This window comes from Mustela putorius, unplaced genomic scaffold (genome assembly GCF_011764305.1).
Source record: "Mustela putorius furo isolate JIRA1106 unplaced genomic scaffold, ASM1176430v1.1 tig00537227_pilon_pilon_pilon, whole genome shotgun sequence".
Classification (NCBI taxonomy): Eukaryota; Metazoa; Chordata; class Mammalia; order Carnivora; family Mustelidae; genus Mustela; species Mustela putorius.
The window spans coordinates 805,791-822,354 of NW_025422368.1; the positions used below are offsets into that span (position 1 = coordinate 805,791).

The 16,564-nt window shown below is 37.4% G+C and overlaps 1 protein-coding gene and 6 pseudogenes across 1 annotated transcript; 2 read left to right on the forward strand and 5 right to left on the reverse strand.

The window, feature by feature from the left end:
• Nucleotides 1–2,184: 2,184 nt before the first annotated feature.
• On the forward strand, nucleotides 2,185–3,107 carry LOC123390075 (annotated as a pseudogene).
• A 724-nt stretch (nucleotides 3,108–3,831) lies between these two features.
• LOC123390098 lies at nucleotides 3,832–3,943 on the reverse strand (annotated as a pseudogene).
• A 3,485-nt stretch (nucleotides 3,944–7,428) lies between these two features.
• On the forward strand, nucleotides 7,429–7,915 carry LOC123389987 (NADH-ubiquinone oxidoreductase chain 6-like). Its single transcript, XM_045073189.1, has one exon. The coding sequence runs from the start codon at nucleotides 7,430–7,432 to the stop codon at nucleotides 7,913–7,915; it is 486 nt and encodes a 161-aa protein (XP_044929124.1). The 5' UTR covers nucleotide 7,429.
• A 55-nt stretch (nucleotides 7,916–7,970) lies between these two features.
• LOC123390007 lies at nucleotides 7,971–10,684 on the reverse strand (annotated as a pseudogene).
• Nucleotides 10,685–12,923: 2,239 nt separating this feature from the next.
• On the reverse strand, nucleotides 12,924–13,604 carry LOC123390024 (annotated as a pseudogene).
• A 250-nt stretch (nucleotides 13,605–13,854) lies between these two features.
• Nucleotides 13,855–14,520, reverse strand: LOC123389984 (annotated as a pseudogene).
• A 68-nt stretch (nucleotides 14,521–14,588) lies between these two features.
• On the reverse strand, nucleotides 14,589–16,195 carry LOC123389983 (annotated as a pseudogene).
• Between the last annotated feature and the right edge of the window lie 369 nt (nucleotides 16,196–16,564).

Below are 16,564 nucleotides of genomic sequence, written 5' to 3' on the forward strand. Positions count from 1 at the left end.
ATAGCTAGTTGTGCAATTACTGGGTTATAGGGTAGTTCTATTTTTAACTTTCTGAGGAATCTCCATACTGCTTTCCACAGTGGCACCAGTTTGCATTCCTACCAACAGTACATGGGGGGTCCTTTTTCTCCACATCCTCATCAACACTTGTTTCTTGTTTTTGATTTTAGCCATTCTGACAGGTATGAGGTGATCACATAGCTTACCATTGATTCTTGGAAAGACCAGTAAGATGTACAAAACTCTGGCAAATGTTACAATGGAAAAAGAGCAAAATTAAATGACAAGCATCAGGAATGAAAAAAGGATGGCAATACAGATACTCCTGACATTTAAAAAATATATATAGCTGAATCTTGAACAATATGGGTTTGAACGGCATGGGTCCACTTCAATGAACATTTTTTTTGTTCAATAAATACAGTACGATGCTGTAAGTGCCTCTTCCTTATGATTTTCTTGATAATGTTTTCTTTTCCCCAGCTTATTTTAGTGCAAAAGCAGCATATAATACATATAACAGACAAATGTTAACAAACTATGTTATCAGTAAGGCTTCTGGTCAACAGCAAGTTTTTAGTAGTAGTTACAATTTTACAGAATCAAGAATTTTATGCAGATTTAAACTATATGGGAATTCTATCTTCCTAATGTGTGCCCATGGGTTCAGCTGTATAATGATTTTTTTTAACAAAAAATAGATGATTTTTTAAAATAAAAATATTTTAAATAGGGGCGCCTGGGTGTGTCAGTGGGCTAAACCTCTGCCTTCGGCTCAGGTCATGATCTCAGGGTCCTAAGATCGAGCCCCACATCGGGCTTTCTGCTCAGGTGGGAGCCTGTTTCCCCCTCTCTCTCTTCCTGCCTATCTGCCTACTTGTGATCTCTCTCTCTCTGTCAAATAAATAAATTGTAAAAATCTAAAAAAAATATTTTAAATAGATAAAGATGATGTATAAAGGAGAAATATAATTTTAAAATATCATCTATAGAAATCATTTTAATAATAATCTTCCAATGAAGAAGGATTCTTTTCTAATTCACTTCACTAATGTTTACTATCAAACATCAATGAAGAAACAAGATTGGGGAATCTAAATGACTCAGCTGCTTAAGCATCTAACTCTTGATTTCCACTCAGGTCATGATCTCAGGTTTATAGATTGAACCTCATATAGGGCTCTGTGCTCAGCAGGGAGTCTGTTTGAGATTCTCTTTCACTCTCTTTCCTTCCCCCACCCATGAGCATGCTCTCTCTCTTTCTAAAATAGATTAACAAATCTTAAGAAAAGATCGTTCTTATATAAACAAGAATCATCATAAAGTCAGTATCTCCTAGCTGTATTTATGAGTCTGTCATTAGTCTCATATAGGAATTAAAACATAAATTATAGGTAAATCTGTCTCATAAGTTTAACTTCAAAAGTTTAAACTTTAGAAGCTGGATATGACATGGATTTCTTGACAAATTTAAGAAAACAGTATCAACACACTTTACAGGATACAAATTATAAAGGCATCAATCACATTTTAGTTTTGTGTTTAAATAAAATTAGATTTTTTCCAGAAGTTGAAGTCTGCTTTTATTTTTAAAGATCTCAAAAAAGACAGTTAACTCCTTAGTGACTTACTTGCTGTTGTAAAAGCTCTTTTTGGTAGAAAGTTCATATTATCTTGAAAAGAACTTGTATCTTTCTTTTGAGATTAATTAATTTTACTGTTTTGAAGCAAAGTATTATTATAAAAATGAATATAAAATGATAAATGAAATTTAAGGAAGTGTCTTTTTCTTAATATGAAGAGTTAGACTTTAGTACTTTGAAATTACAAATGACATCTTGCAAACCATCTGTATGACAAGATAGAAAGACATAAGGACGTATCAGACTTTGTTGTATTGAAATTCACAGTAACCTTTAATATAAAATATTTCACCTTGAGTTCAAATTCCAGTTTGAACCCTAACCAGTTGTGTTATCTTAACCAGTTGTGTTACCTTACACACGTCAAATACCTCTCATCTTGAATTTTCTCATGTGTGTAAACTTAATGGGACTTAACTTGAAAGTATTCTGTCAACTATAAGGTTTTTGTTTAAAATATAAAGTATTATATGTGATGGTAGAGAAATAGTGGAAACTTTATCTGTTGACTTTTTATTATACTTTAAAGCAGAAATTTGCCATGGGTGACGAGGGCAGAGACAACCACTTAGAAGTGACTGACTTCATTCTTGTAGGCTTCAGGGTCCGTCCAGAGCTCCACAGTCTCCTCTTCCTACTATTCCTGATTGTTTATGGGATGGTTCTTTTGGGGAACAATAGCACGATTGGCATCATTGTGACTGAGCCCTGGCTAAACACACCAATGAATTTCTTCCTAGGCATTCTTTCTATCATTGACCTCTCCTACTCCACGGTTATTGTACCCAAAGCCATGGTCAACATCCTGTCTCAAAAAAAGTCCATATCTTTTGCAGGTTGTGTGGGTCAGCTATTTCTTTATGCACTCCTTATGGTCTCAGAGGCTTTTGTCCTGGCAGCCATGGCCTATGACCACTTCATCACCATGTGCAACCCACTCCTCTACACTGTTTTGTATCCAGTTGGTGGCTGGTTGCTATCTCTGTGGCTGTCAGTTCCATCCTTCAAATCAGTGTAGCCGTCTCAATGTCTTTCTGTGCTTCCCGAGTCATTGATCACTTCTACTGTGATTCCAACTCAATTGAGAAGATCTCCTGTTCCAATATCTTTATGAATAAGATGGTGTCATTTAGTCTGGCTGTGCTCATTATTTTGCCCACAGTAGTCATTATTGTGGTATCTTATATGCATATTGTGTCTGCAGTCTTAAAAATCCACTCCAGGGAAGGGAGGAAGAAAGCCTTCTCCACTTGCAGCTCCCACCTGGGGGTTATAAGTTTGCTCTATGGGACTGTCACCTTTGTCTACCTCACACCTCCAAGTAACCCTGAACTTTGTAAAGTGACTTCAGTATGTTACATTTTGTTCACACCTATGCTGAACCCCTGAATCTACTCTCTAAGAAACAAGGTTATTAAAGATGCCATGAAAAAAGGCCTATGGAAGAAAAAAGTTGTACTTTAAATCTGCTTCCACATGTTCTGTTCTTGTACCAGCTGATTTTATCTTCTTGATCTTTTAGACTCAGGCATTTTAAAGCTCAGGTTTATTTAAAAAAGAAAACCCCACCCCTTCAAAGAAAAATGCACCTCAACAGTTTTATTCTACAGCATTAATAACATCCTGTAAAGAAAGCTCCAAATAACATATTCACTTTTTCACAAGGCAATGTTAAACCTGAAAATTCTGGACACCATGAAAATCTGCTGCATTTTTATAAAGGGTTATGTATTTCTCACTCTGCAGGCAATAATATGTTATGCAAATGGGGAATTACAGAATTTTATAGTTTTGCTTCCCTTTGTAAGTAAAATAGAGATGCAGAAAATACCTAGCATAATTGGGTCGCCTGGGTGGCTCAGTGGTTAAAGCCTTTGCCTTCGGCTCAGGTAATGATCTCAGGGTTCTGGGATCGAGTCCTGCATCGGGCTCTCTGCTCAGCTGGGAGCCTGCCTCCTCCTCCTGTCTCTCTCTGCCTGCCTCTCGGCCTACTTGTGATCTGTCTGTCAAATAAATTAAAGAAAAAAATCTTAAAAAAAAAAAAAGAAAAGAAAATACCAAGCATAATTATTAACTTAGAAACTGTGTAACCCAATTGTTTGTATGCAAATGATAGTTAGTATAAATGTTAGTGGTGTACTTTGTTTCCCATGTCAGGCAAAAGATAAGAGAACATGTGGATATACACAACACCCAGGAAGGAATACTACGCCTCCTCCTCGTGGTCTTGAGTACACTACAAGTTCAGAGAAACTTCTCTAGTAACAAACTATAGAAATGATCCCTGAAAGTATAGTCTTCAGAACATGTGGATATAATGAGGAGAAAAGGGAAAGGTAGAATAACCAGTGATCTTTGTTGAATTAATAGGCCAAAAAAGAAATGTGAAAATTGCATTGATTTTGTAAGTTAAGATATTTTATTCAAATTTCTTTGAATGACAGACTCATGCCTACTTTGCTGTCATACCATGAAAATAATTTAGGATATTTTCAATATTTTACAACACATGCTCTCTATGTTTTGGATGACACAAATTATTTGTTGAATATGCAGTTAGTGAAGGCACCATATTAAAATGAAGAGAGCTTGAGAATTTCAGTGAAAAATATCACAAGGCCTTACAATAACCTTCATGAATAGTTGGATTATATATATGTGCAAGCATGTATTATATTTATGTGTGTATGAGTGTGTTTATTAGTTTGGTTAAGGAGTAATAAAATTGTTATTAGTGCTAAGTATAAAATGCCAATTGAGAGAAGAGTGGTTAATGCAGCAGCAACCCACAGATTTGACAGGTATCAAGGGAAGCAAAGTTCTAGAGAAAGTTATAACAAATCACTGTTTTTACAAGTGCTCTAAGTGCAAAAATGAAACAGGGCTTCAGTGAAACAGTTAATGCTTAAGTCCAAACAAAATCAAATGTGGAAAAAGCTAAATCTAAGAAATAAGGTACAATGATCAGTTTTGTCGATGTACTTGGCATTGTGAAAACCCCAAACATGGGTATCTGACTAAGCTTTCTTTTTTTCAGTTTTTGTTTAGATAGCAAAGCTTTCTTTGATGAATGCACAAGGCATTCATTTTGTGGGTTAATGTTTATTAGGGTTCAAGATTTGATTAATGATTATTTAAGAGATAAAGAGATCAGCAAAATGATTTTTAAAAAAAAAGTAAGGTTATATTTATCCCCTCCTCCCTAAACCTGTGGATCTACCATTATAGTTGATACTCAGTGGTGACCATTTAATTATACTTGAGAAAAACATTATTTGAAAGCAAAATAAATATCCTATTTGGCTTGGGAAAGTGATCATTGTCCTGTATTATTATTAGTCTGGAAAATACCCTTTTAAGTTTAGGTTTGACATATTTCCATTGGATGCCCATTACTGTTAGAGTGTCACTCTGCTGTAGAGCTAACAAGTGCAGGTTACTAAGAACTGTTGGGAAAAGGCAATAGAATACTGGATAAGAATACAGCCTAGATTCTTTTGCTTTAGTTTTTGTCTGATTGATTCATATTTACTGTTTTGTAGCCTTAACAGATAAAAGTATTCCAGTGCAAAACCTCAGAAGTGGCATTGCTGAAACTACTTTAAATGTTTGAAGGAATCTGGGAAAGTTGAAAACCAAGGCAGAATACTTCCAAAGGTGCTCATTAAGGTCTCTATAATTTTCTTTCAATTGCCATAAACAGTTCGGTAACTTTTTTCTCTGGGTCTCCTATGAAAAGTAGTGCCGAATTTATATATTTCTTGTTGCTTGTGCCATCAAGATGCCATTGGAACATCCCAATGTCTTACCAACCTTCTGTTGGCTTTCATTGACAGTCTTTTTTTTTTTTTAAATGATGCATGGGTTGTTTATGAAACACTGCTACATCCAAGAGACTTTGAAGATTACATTCTGCAACATAGACATCACAAGTTGTTATTTAGGGGTGACTTTAAAATTGTACACAAAAATCCACATGAAGAAATCTTTTAATAGTGATAGCATCTCAAGAAGCTGAAGATTGAACTCGCTTTCTCAAACACGATTAACTTATTTGTTGTTTTGTACTGCAGGATTCATCTTTCTTGATTAACATTCTTAGTTTGGATATGCATGTATATTAATTGCCCTATAACATCATGTATTGCATTTTGTCTTTAAATTTTATGTATTGTTGATGGTTACCTAATATTAAGTGTAATGATGCAGAACTTTGGTGAAGGCACTTATAATAATATTTTCTATTGCCAGGATGCTAATATTCTCTGACTCTGATAGTTGTAAATGGTAATGAAGCACTGAATTGAAATTTCACTAACAAAGGTTAAAATGACTACATTAAGCATCTGTGGACAAGCACCCAGAGCTTACTTCAATGTCTTTTCCTTAAGATAATTTCAACTTCTTATTATGGTGATTGAAAAGAAAAGATTGAAAAGAAAAACTTCTTTTTATGGTGATTGGAGAAGCTGAACTGATTAGATATTGCAAAATGTTGGGTGCTGATGGTGGGGCTATTGCTTCTTCCTTGAGTCTTAGGGAGATAGGGTTCTCCATTTTTGGTTTACAGACCAAAGTAATTAATATACTACAAAGACTCTTCATTTTAATAGATTATTTTTGATAATGCTGATGGTTGGTATAAGGACTAGGAGAATTGTGAAGTAAAGGATTGAGGCTAGTTGGCCGATGGTGATAAATGGGTGTTCTACTGGTTGACCACCAATTCAGGTTAGGGTTAGGAGGTTGGCTGCTAGTAGTCAGAATAAACATTGGCTTAGTGGGCGGAATATCATGCTTCTTTGTTTTGAGGTATGTAGTAGGGGGATGATGGCTAGGACTAGAATAGAGAAAATTAGGGCTAGTACTACTCCTAGTTCATTAGGAATGGACCGTAGGATAGCGTATGCGAATAGGAAGTATCATTCAGGTTTAACATGGGGAGGTGTTTTGAGCGGGTTGGCAGGAATGTAGTTGTCTGGATCTCCTAATAGATCAGGTGAGAATAGTACTAGTAATATTAGTATTAAAATAAGAAATAGAGCACCTAGGATGTCTTTGATGGTATAGTAGGGGTGGAATGGGATTTTGTTGGAGTTGGATGGGATTCCGGAAGGGTTGTTAGATCCTGTCTCATGGAGGAATAGTAGGTGAACTGCTGCTAGTGCTGAAATGATGAATGGTAGGATGAAGTGGAAGGTGAAAAATCATATTAGGGTGGCTTTGTCTACTGAAAATCCCCCTCAGATTCATTCTACAAGGTTAGTTCCGACGTACGGGATAGCTGATAATAAATTAGTAATTACGGTTGCGCCTCAAAATGATATTTGTCCTCATGGTAATACATAACCTATGAATGCTGTGCCTTGACTTCGAATAATAAAATAATACCAATGTTTCATGTTTCGGGGACTATATAAGATCCATAGTATAGGCCCCGTCCTACATGCAAGAATAGGCAGACAAAGAATATGGAAGCTCCGTTTGCGTGTATGTATTGAATGATTCAGCCATAGTTGACATCTCGGCAGATATGGGTAACTGATGAAAAGGCTGTGGCTGTGTCTGATGTATAGTGCATGGCTAAGAATAAACCTGTATGAATCTGAAGGATTAGGCAGATTCCGAGGAGGGAGCCAAAGTTTCATCATGCTGAAATGTTTGATGGAGCGGGGAGGTCAATGAATGAGTTGTTGATGATTTTGGTTAACGGGTGAGTCCTACGAATGTTGGTCATTAATGTTCTTATAGTTGAAATACAACAGTTATTTTTCATGTCACCAGTCATGGTTAGATTCCATGTAGGAATAATGATGACATACATTGTATTCATTCTAAGTGTTATTTTTGTAGTTAGTTTTGTAGGGTTTTCTTCAAAACCTTCTCCTATCTACGGCGGGTTGGTCTTAATTATTAGTGGGGCTATTGGTTGTGGTATTGTGTTAAGTTTTGGGGGGTCTTTTCTGGGCTTAATGGTGTTTTTAATTTATTTAAGGGGGATGTTGGTTGTTTTTGGATATACTACGGCTATAGCCACAGAGCAATATCCTGAGGTTTGGGTTTCTAATAAGGCTGTTTTTGGTGCCTTTATTGTTGGCTTGCTATCTGAGTTATTAACTGCTTGTTATATTTTAAAGGGTGATGATGTTGAGGTTGAGGTTGTATTAAAGTTTAATAGGGCGGGTGATAGAGTTATTTATGATACAGGTGATACAGGCTTTTTCAGTGAAGAGGCTATGGGAATTGCAGCTTTATATAGCTATGGAACTTGACTTGTTATTGTTACAGGTTGATCCCTTCTTATTGGGGTGTTGGTAATTATGGAGGTTACTCGTGGAAATTAAGTGCTAGTAGGCTGAGGCCCAGGGTTAACATGAATGATATAAAATATAGTCTGATTAGACCTTTTTGGCTTGAGATGGTAATTGAAGATTTTATTTAGAAGTGGGAGATGGATTTTGGTAAAATTTTTTCTAGTCAAATTATATCTAGTAGTGCTGATGCTGATTTTTGGCTTACTAGTAGATTTGTTTTGGGTATTAGGCGGTGAATAATGGTGGGGAAATAACCCAGCATGTTTGAGAATTTGAATAGGCTCGAGGGGTATTTGAATTTTAGGCTCTGCATTATGAGGTTAAGTTCTAGTGCCAGGATGAAACCTAGGATAGTTACGGTAAGAGCTATTATTTTAAGATAATGAGGCATAGTTATCTGTGGGGTGGTGGTGGGTGTAATATTGTAGGAGATTAAGAATCCTGCAAAGATACTCCTGAATAAGAGACGTTTAATGGAATTGATTAGGAGTGGATTATTCTCGTTGATTGTAATGATAGGGTTGAAGAGGGGTTGTCCTAATAGCGTGAAGAATATAATTTGAGTGCTGTAGGTGGCCGTTATGGAGGTGGCAACGAGGGTTATTAGAAGGCCTCAGGCATTGGTATACGACGTGTTGGCGGTCTCGATGATTAGGTCTTTGGAATAGAATCCTGTTAGGAAAGGTATTCCTGTGAGTGCTAGGCTTCCGACAACTAGGGAGGTGGTGGTGAATGCTAATGCTTTGAATAGTCCTCCTATTTTTTGAATGTCTTGTTCGTCATTTAAGCTGTGAATGATTGATCCGGAGCATATGAATAGTATGGCTTTGAAGAATGCGTGAGTGCAGATATGGAGAAATGCTAGGTAGGGTTGGTTGATGCCGATGGTTACAATTATTAGTCTGAGTTGGCTTGAAGTGGAGAAAGCAACAATTTTTTTGATGTCATTTTGTGTTAAAGCACAAATTGCTATAAATAGGGTTGTAATTGCTCCTAAGCATAGTGTGATGGTTTGTATTATTTTGTTATGTTCTATTAGGGGGTGGAATCGGATTAGTAGAAATACTCCTGCTACAACTATTGTACTTGAGTGCAGTAGGGCTGATACAGGAGTTGGGCCTTCCATGGCTGAGGGTAGTCATGGGTGAAGGCCAAATTGTGCAGATTTTCCGGTGGCTGCTAATAGTAAGCCTATGAGAGGGATGGTTAGGTTTTTGTGCTTAGTTATGAAGATTTGTTGAAAGTCTCATGTATTTAGGTTGGTTAGGAATCAGGCTATAGCTAGGATGAGTCCTACGTCCCCACTGCGGTCGTATAGGATGGCTTGTAGTGCGGCTGTGTTGGCGTCTGTTCGTCCATACCATCATCCAATAAGTAATAATGACAATACCTACTCTCTCTCAGCCGATGAATAGTTGGAATATATTGTTGGCGGTAACCAGAATTATTATGGTAATGAGAAACAGGAGTAGGTATTTGAAAAATCGATTGATGTGGGGGTCTGAGTGTATATATCATATTGAGAACTCTACAATTGATCACGTGATGAATAGTGCTAGTGGTATAAAGTTTATTGAAAAGTAATCGAGTTTAAAAATTTAAGTGATAGTTTTATTGTTGGATTGTAATTCAGTGTCAGTTTGAAATTATTGTGTCTTGTCCTAGGTGAAGGAATATTATTGTGGGGATTAGGCTGATTATGAAGGCATGTCAAATGGTGGTTTTTACGTATTGAGGGTAGAGTTTATTGGTATATATGGTGGTGTTAGTTATTATAATGGGAAGAGTTAGTATGAATAGTGTTACAAGTATTGAAGAAGTAAATAGGTTAATTACTTTTATTTGGAGTTGCACCAATTTTTTGTTCCTAAGACGAATGGATTACTACTATCCTTTAAAAGTTGAAAAAGCCATGTTTTTATACATGGGAGGATGAGTTAGCAGTTCTTGCGTGGTACTTTTTCAGTAAATAAAAAGGTTTGAGCTTTTATTGTTAGATTCACAATCTAATGTTTTTGTTAAACTATATTTACAGTAAATAGGTCCTAAAATAATTTTAGGGTTGAGTGAGAGGAGAAGTAGGGGTAGTAGGTGGAGGGCTATTAGGGAGTTTTCCCGTGTGAATGATGGTTTGATATTCTTGATATGGTGTGTGTATTTTCTGCGTTGTGTAGTAATTAGTATGTATAGGGAGTATAGGGCAGTGACGGTAATGTTAACCCCTATTAGGACAATAGTGATGTTGGATTATGAGAATGAGGCTATTACTACCAATAGTTCTCCTACTAGGTTGATTGTGGGTGGTAGGGCTAGGTTAGTTAAGCTGGCAAGTAGTCATCATGCAGCTATTAGTGGTAGGAGTATTTGTAGTCCTCATGCGAGGATTATGGTACGGCTGTGAATGCGTGCGTAGTTGGAATTAGCTAGGCAGAATAGCATAGATGATGTCAGACCATGAGCAATTATTAGGGCTGTTGTTCCTATATAGCTTCATGGTGATTGGATGAGTACAGCTATAATTACTAGGGCTATGTGGCTTATGGAGGAGTAGGCAATTAAGGATTTTAGGTCTGTTTGGTGTAAGCAGATGGAGCTGGTTATAATTATTCCTCATAATGATAGTATTATGAAGGGGTATCCTATGTAGCTTGTTAATGGGTTTAGTGGCATGGTAATTCGTATTATTCCGTACCCTCCTAATTTAAGAAGTACGGCGGCAAGGACCATGGATCCTGCAATAGGGGCCTCTTCGTGGGCTTTTGGGAGTCATAGATGAAGGCCGTATAGAGGTATTTTCACTATGAACACTATTATGCATGCTAGTCATAATAGGGCATTGGATCAGGAATTTGGTAGGGGTTGTGCTCAGTATTGAATAATTAAGAGATTTAGGGTACCTAAGTTGTTTTGCTCTCATAGTAGGGCAATTAGGAGGGGCAGGGAGCCTACTAGAGTATAGAATAAAAAATATAGGCCAGCGTTTAGTCATTCTGTTTGGTTGCCTCATTGGGTGATGATAATTAATGTTGGTATGAGTGTGGCTTTGAATAGGATATAAAATATGATTAGTTCTGTGGTGGTGAATGTTATGATTAGGAACAGTTGCAGTATGATTAATATTGTAATGTAAAGTTTTTTTGGGTCAGGGTTTCTTTCAATAAATGGTGTTGGCTTGCTATGAGCATTAGGGGAAGGAGTCATGTTGTGAGTGTTAGTAGGGGTGCTGATAAGGAGTCTGCGAAAAATAGCAGTGAGAAGTTTAGATTATTGTCTGTAAGTTGGTTGAGATATGTTAGGCTAATTAAACTAATTAGTATGCTGTGGGCTGTTGTGTTAATTCAGATTATACTGGGTTTTGATAGTCATGTTTGGGGAAATAGTATTATGGTTGGGATGATGATTTTTAACATTGTAGTAGGTTTAAGTTTTGTACATAGTCTGTTCCATATGTGGTAGAGATTATAACTAGTAGGGATAAACCTAATGCTGCTTCGCAGGCTGCAAATACAAGGAGGATGATAGGGGTCATGCTAGCTAATGTGAAGTGGTTTGTTAGGATGGTGACTGTTATTATGATGAAGAGGGATAGCATTATTCCTTCTAGGCAGAGAAGAGAAGATATTAGGTGGGATCAGTAGATGAGTAGCCCCATAAAGGATAGAGTAAAGGCTAGAAAAATGTTGATGTATACTATGGACTTTGATAATTGTAATATGAGTTACAATCTAATGAGTCAAAATCATTTGTTTTTGTTAAACTAATTATCATATTCATTTCATTCTAAGCCTTCTTCAGTTCATTCGTAGGCCAGGCTCGTGGCTAATAGGGAAACTAGTGCTAGTGCTATGGTGAGTGTAGTTTTTAGGTCAATTGATTGTGAGGCCCATGGTAGTGGTAGGAGTAGTGCAATTTCTAGGTCGAATAGTAGAAATGTAATGGCTACTAGGAAAAATTTTATAGAGAAGGGTAGACGTGCTGATCGTAGGAGGTCAAAGCCACATTCATATGGGCTTGCTTTTTCTGTATAGATGTTTAACTGGGGTAGTCAGAATGTGATTAGAATGAGTAGGGATGCTAGGGATATGTTGATGAGTATGGTTAATATTATATTTATTATTTCTCTCCGGGCTGTACCAGAACTAGTTGATTGGAAGTCAACTGTACTTATTAATACTAGAGAAATAAGATCCTCATCAATAGATGGATACATATAGGAATAGTCATATGACATCTACGAAGTGTCAATATTAGGCAGCTGCTTCGAATCCGAAATGGTGGCTAGATGTGAAGTGGTAGTTTAACTGTCGTAGGAAGCATACAATGAGAAAGGTAGATCTGATGATGACGTGAAGGCCATGGAATCCTGTGGCTATAAAAAATGTGGAACCATAGATTCCATCAGAGATTGTGAATGGGGCCTCGTAGTATTCTGAGGCTTGTAAAAGGGTGAAATATAAGCCTAGGGAGATTGTAATATATAGGGCTTGGAACATGTGTTTGTGGTTTCCTTCTATTAGGCTATGGTGGGCTCAAGTAATAGAGACTCCAGAGGCTAGGAGAACCAAGGTGTTGAGTAATGGTACTTCTAGGGGGTTTAGAGGTGTAATGCCTGTGGGTGGTCAACACCCTCCTAGCTCAGGGGTTGGTGCTAGGCTTGAATGGTAGAAAGCTCAGAAGAAGCCTGCAAAGAAGAAAAGTTCTGATGTAATGAAGAGAATTATTCCGTATCGTAAGGCTTTTTGGACAGTAGGAGTGTGGTGGCCTTGGAATGTTTCTTCTCGGACAATGTCTCGTCATCATTGATATACAGTCAGTATGTTAGCTGTAGTACATAGGGTTAGAAGGGATAGTGAGTTATAATGGAATCACATTACTAGTCCTGATGTTGTGAGTAGGGCAGAAAGGGCTTCTGTCAGGGGTCATGGGCTTGGGTTGACTATGTGATATGAGTGTGTTTGGTGGGTCATTAAGTGTTGTCATGTAAATATAGGCTTACTAACAAGGTGAAGACATAGGCCTGGATAAGGGCTACTGCAAATTCTAGGATGGTTAGGAGGACAAGGATAGTGAAAGTAATTATTGCTGTAATGGTACTAATGTTTATTAGGGCTAGAGTAGCTCCTCCAATTAGGTGAATTAATAAGTGGCCTGCGGTAATATTGGCTGTTAATCCTACGGCCAGGGCTATGGGTTGAATGAATAGGCTAATAGTTTCGATGATGATAAGTATGGGAATTAGGGGTAGTGGTGTTCCTTGCGGTAGGAAATGGGCTAAAGAGGCTTTTGTTTTATACCGGAAACCAGTAATTACTGTGCCTGCTCATAGGGGGATGGCTATTCCTAGGTTTAAAGATAGTTGTGTAGTGGGGGTAAATGAGTGGGGCAGGAGACCTAATAGATTAGTAGAGCCAATAAATAGGATTAGGGATATTAGTATTAATGCCCAAGTTTGTCCTTTTTGGTTGTGAAAAGATAATATCTGTTTTGATGTTAATTGTACTAGTCATTGTTGAATAGAGATGAGTTGGTTATTAATTAGTCGGTTAGGTGAGGGAAATATAATACCTGGGAATATGGTAATGATAATAATGATACGTAGTCCTATTATTGTAGGGGTAATGAATGAGGAAAATAGATTTTCATTCATTTCTTTTCTCAAGGTGTAATAGATTTTGATGTAGCCACTAGTTTTGGTTCGGGGTTTTCTGGAAAATTATATTTTGATACTTTTAGTTGGAATATAAAAAATAGGGTGATAATTATTGATAAGATAGTGATAAATCATGTTGAAGTATCTAGTTGTGGCATGTCACTGAGGAGAGGTTTACGCTCTCAATCTTTAACTTAAAAGGTTAATGCTGTTTAGCTTCTCAATGAATTTATAATTTTGAGGCAGATCATTTTTCAAAGTGCGATAGAGGTACTAACTCGAGAACAATGGGTATGAAGCTGTGATTAGAGCCGCATATTTCAGAGCATTGGCCGTAGTATAGCCCTGGTCGTATGACTATAATAGTAGTTTGGTTTAGGTGCCCTGGGATAGCATCAGTTTTTAATCCCAAGGATGGAACGGCTCATGAGTGTAATACGTTTTCGGAAGAGATTAATATGCTAATTGTTATTTCTATTGGGAGGACTATTCGGTTGTCTACTTCTAGTAATCGTAGTTCTCTGGGTTTTAGCTCTTGAGTTGGGATCATGTGGGAGTCAAAGTTTAAATCTTCGTAATCTGTATACTCATAGTTTCAATATCATTGGTGGCCTATAGTCTTTATGGTTAAGGAGGGGTTATTAATTTCGTCTATCATATAGAGGATTCGTAGTGAAGGTAAAGCAATCAGAATTAGAATAATAGCAGGCAAGATGGTTCAGATCGTTTCAACTGCTTGAGCATCTATGGTGCTAGTATGTGTGAGTTTGGTGGTTAACATTACTGAAATAATGTAGAGAATGAGAGAACTAATTAAGAATACGATCATTAATATATGATCATGAAAGCGTAGTAGTTCTTCTATGATAGGGGAGGTTGCATCTTGGAGGCCTATTTGGAAAGGATACGCCATAGAGATATAAAGGACTTTCACCTATAATTTGACTTTGACAAAGTCATATAATTTTTACTAATACCTCTTATCGAGAAAGACATAGTGGTTATGACATTGGCTTGAAACCAGTTTTAGGGGGTTCGATTCTTTCCTTTCTTATTTTGATAATACATAGGTTGGTTCCTTGAATGTATGGTATGGAGGAGGACATCCATGCAATCATTAGATGTTTGTTGAAGTTAGTTCTACTGTCAGCACTTCTCGTTTGGATGCAAAGGCTTCTCAGATCATGAAGATTATCAGTATTACTGCTGTTAATGAAATGAATGAGCCCATGGAAGATACTGTGTTTCATGTTGTGTAAGCATCTGGGTAGTCAGAGTAGCGTCGAGGCATACCTGATAGGCCTAGGAAGTGTTGAGGAAAGAATGTTGTGTTTACTCCTACAAATATAATTGTAAAATGGATTTTTGCTCAGATATCATTTAGGGTGTAGCCTGTGAATAGTGGGAATCAGTGGACGAATCCGTCTATGATTGCAAATACTGCCCCTATTGAAAGAACGTAGTGGAAATGTGTTACTACATAATATGTATCGTGAAGAATGATGTCTAGTGATGAGTTTGATAGTACAATGCCCATTAAAACACCCACTGTAAATAGAAAGATAAACCCTAAGGCCCATAGTATAGCGGGGGATCATTTGATATTTCCTTTGGCAGGGTAGCCAGTCAGCTAAATAATTTTACTCCTGTGGGAATAGCGATAATTATAATAGCTGAGGTGAAGTATGCTCGTGTGTCGACATCTAGGCCTACAGTAAATATATGGTGGGCTCATACGATGAATCCTAGGAAACCAATTGATATTATTGCTCATACTATTCCTATGTAACCAAAAGGTTCTTTTTTCCTGAGTAGTATGTTACAACGTGTGAAATAATACCAAATCCTGGAAGAATTAAGATGTATACTTCTGGGTGTCCAAAAAATCAAAACAGATTGTTGGTATAGGATGATCCTCCAGCTGGATCAAAGAAAGTAGTGTTCAGGTTCCGATCTGTGAGTAGTATGGTAATACCGGCTGCCAAGACTGGTAAGGATAGAAGTAGGAGTATGGCTGTAATTAAAACAGATCATACAAATAGGGGAGTTTGGTATTGTGACATAGAGGGTGGTTTTATGTTGATAATAGTAGTGATAAAGTTGATGGATCCTAGAATAGATGAGACACCCGCTAAGTGTAGAGAGAAAATTGTTAGGTCTACGGATGCTCCTGCATGTGCTAGGTTTCCTTCTAAAGGGGGATATACAATTCATCCTGTTCCTGCACCTGCTTCTACCATGGAAGAGGCTAATAGGAGGAGGAAAGAGGGGGGTAGGAGGCAGAAGCTTATGTTATTTATTCATGGGAATGCCATATCAGGTGCACTGATTATTAGAGGGATAAGTCAGTTCCCAAAGCCTCCGGGCATGATAGGTGTTACTATAAAGAAAAGTATTACAAATGCGTGAGTAGTTACGATTACATTGTAAATCTGGTCATCTCCTAGCAGAGCGCCGGGTTGACCTAGTTCAGCACGGATTAATAGACTGAGAGCAGTTCCTACCATTCCGGCTCATGCACCAAACAAGAGGTAAAGGGTTTCAATGTCTTTGTGATTAGTGGAGAATAATCATCGATTTATGAACATAGGTAAAATGGCTGACAAGGGCATTAGGCTGTAAATCTAAGAATAGGGTTTAATTCCCCTTTTTGCCAAGCTCTGTAGTGCAATATCACATTGAATTGCAAATTCAAAGAAGCAGCTTCAACCCTGCCGGGGCTTCTCCCTCCTTTTTTTTTCTTTGTGGCGGGAGAAGTAGATTGAAGCCAGTTGATTAGGGTATTTAGCTGTTAACTAAAGTTTCGTGGGATGGTAGCCCACCAATCTAGAAAGGGCTTAGCTTAATTAAAGTGATTGATTTGCGTTCAATAGATGTGAGATATACTCTTGCAGTCTTTATGATGGAATCAGGAGTTAACGGACAGCCTCTTTGGAGAACAGTGTGGAGATTCCTCA

What these genes read in the sequence shown, in the direction of transcription:
- LOC123389987 (XM_045073189.1), top strand. Translation starts at nt 7,430, where the DNA reads ATGGTTAGATTCCATGTAGGAATAATGATGACATACATTGTATTCATT.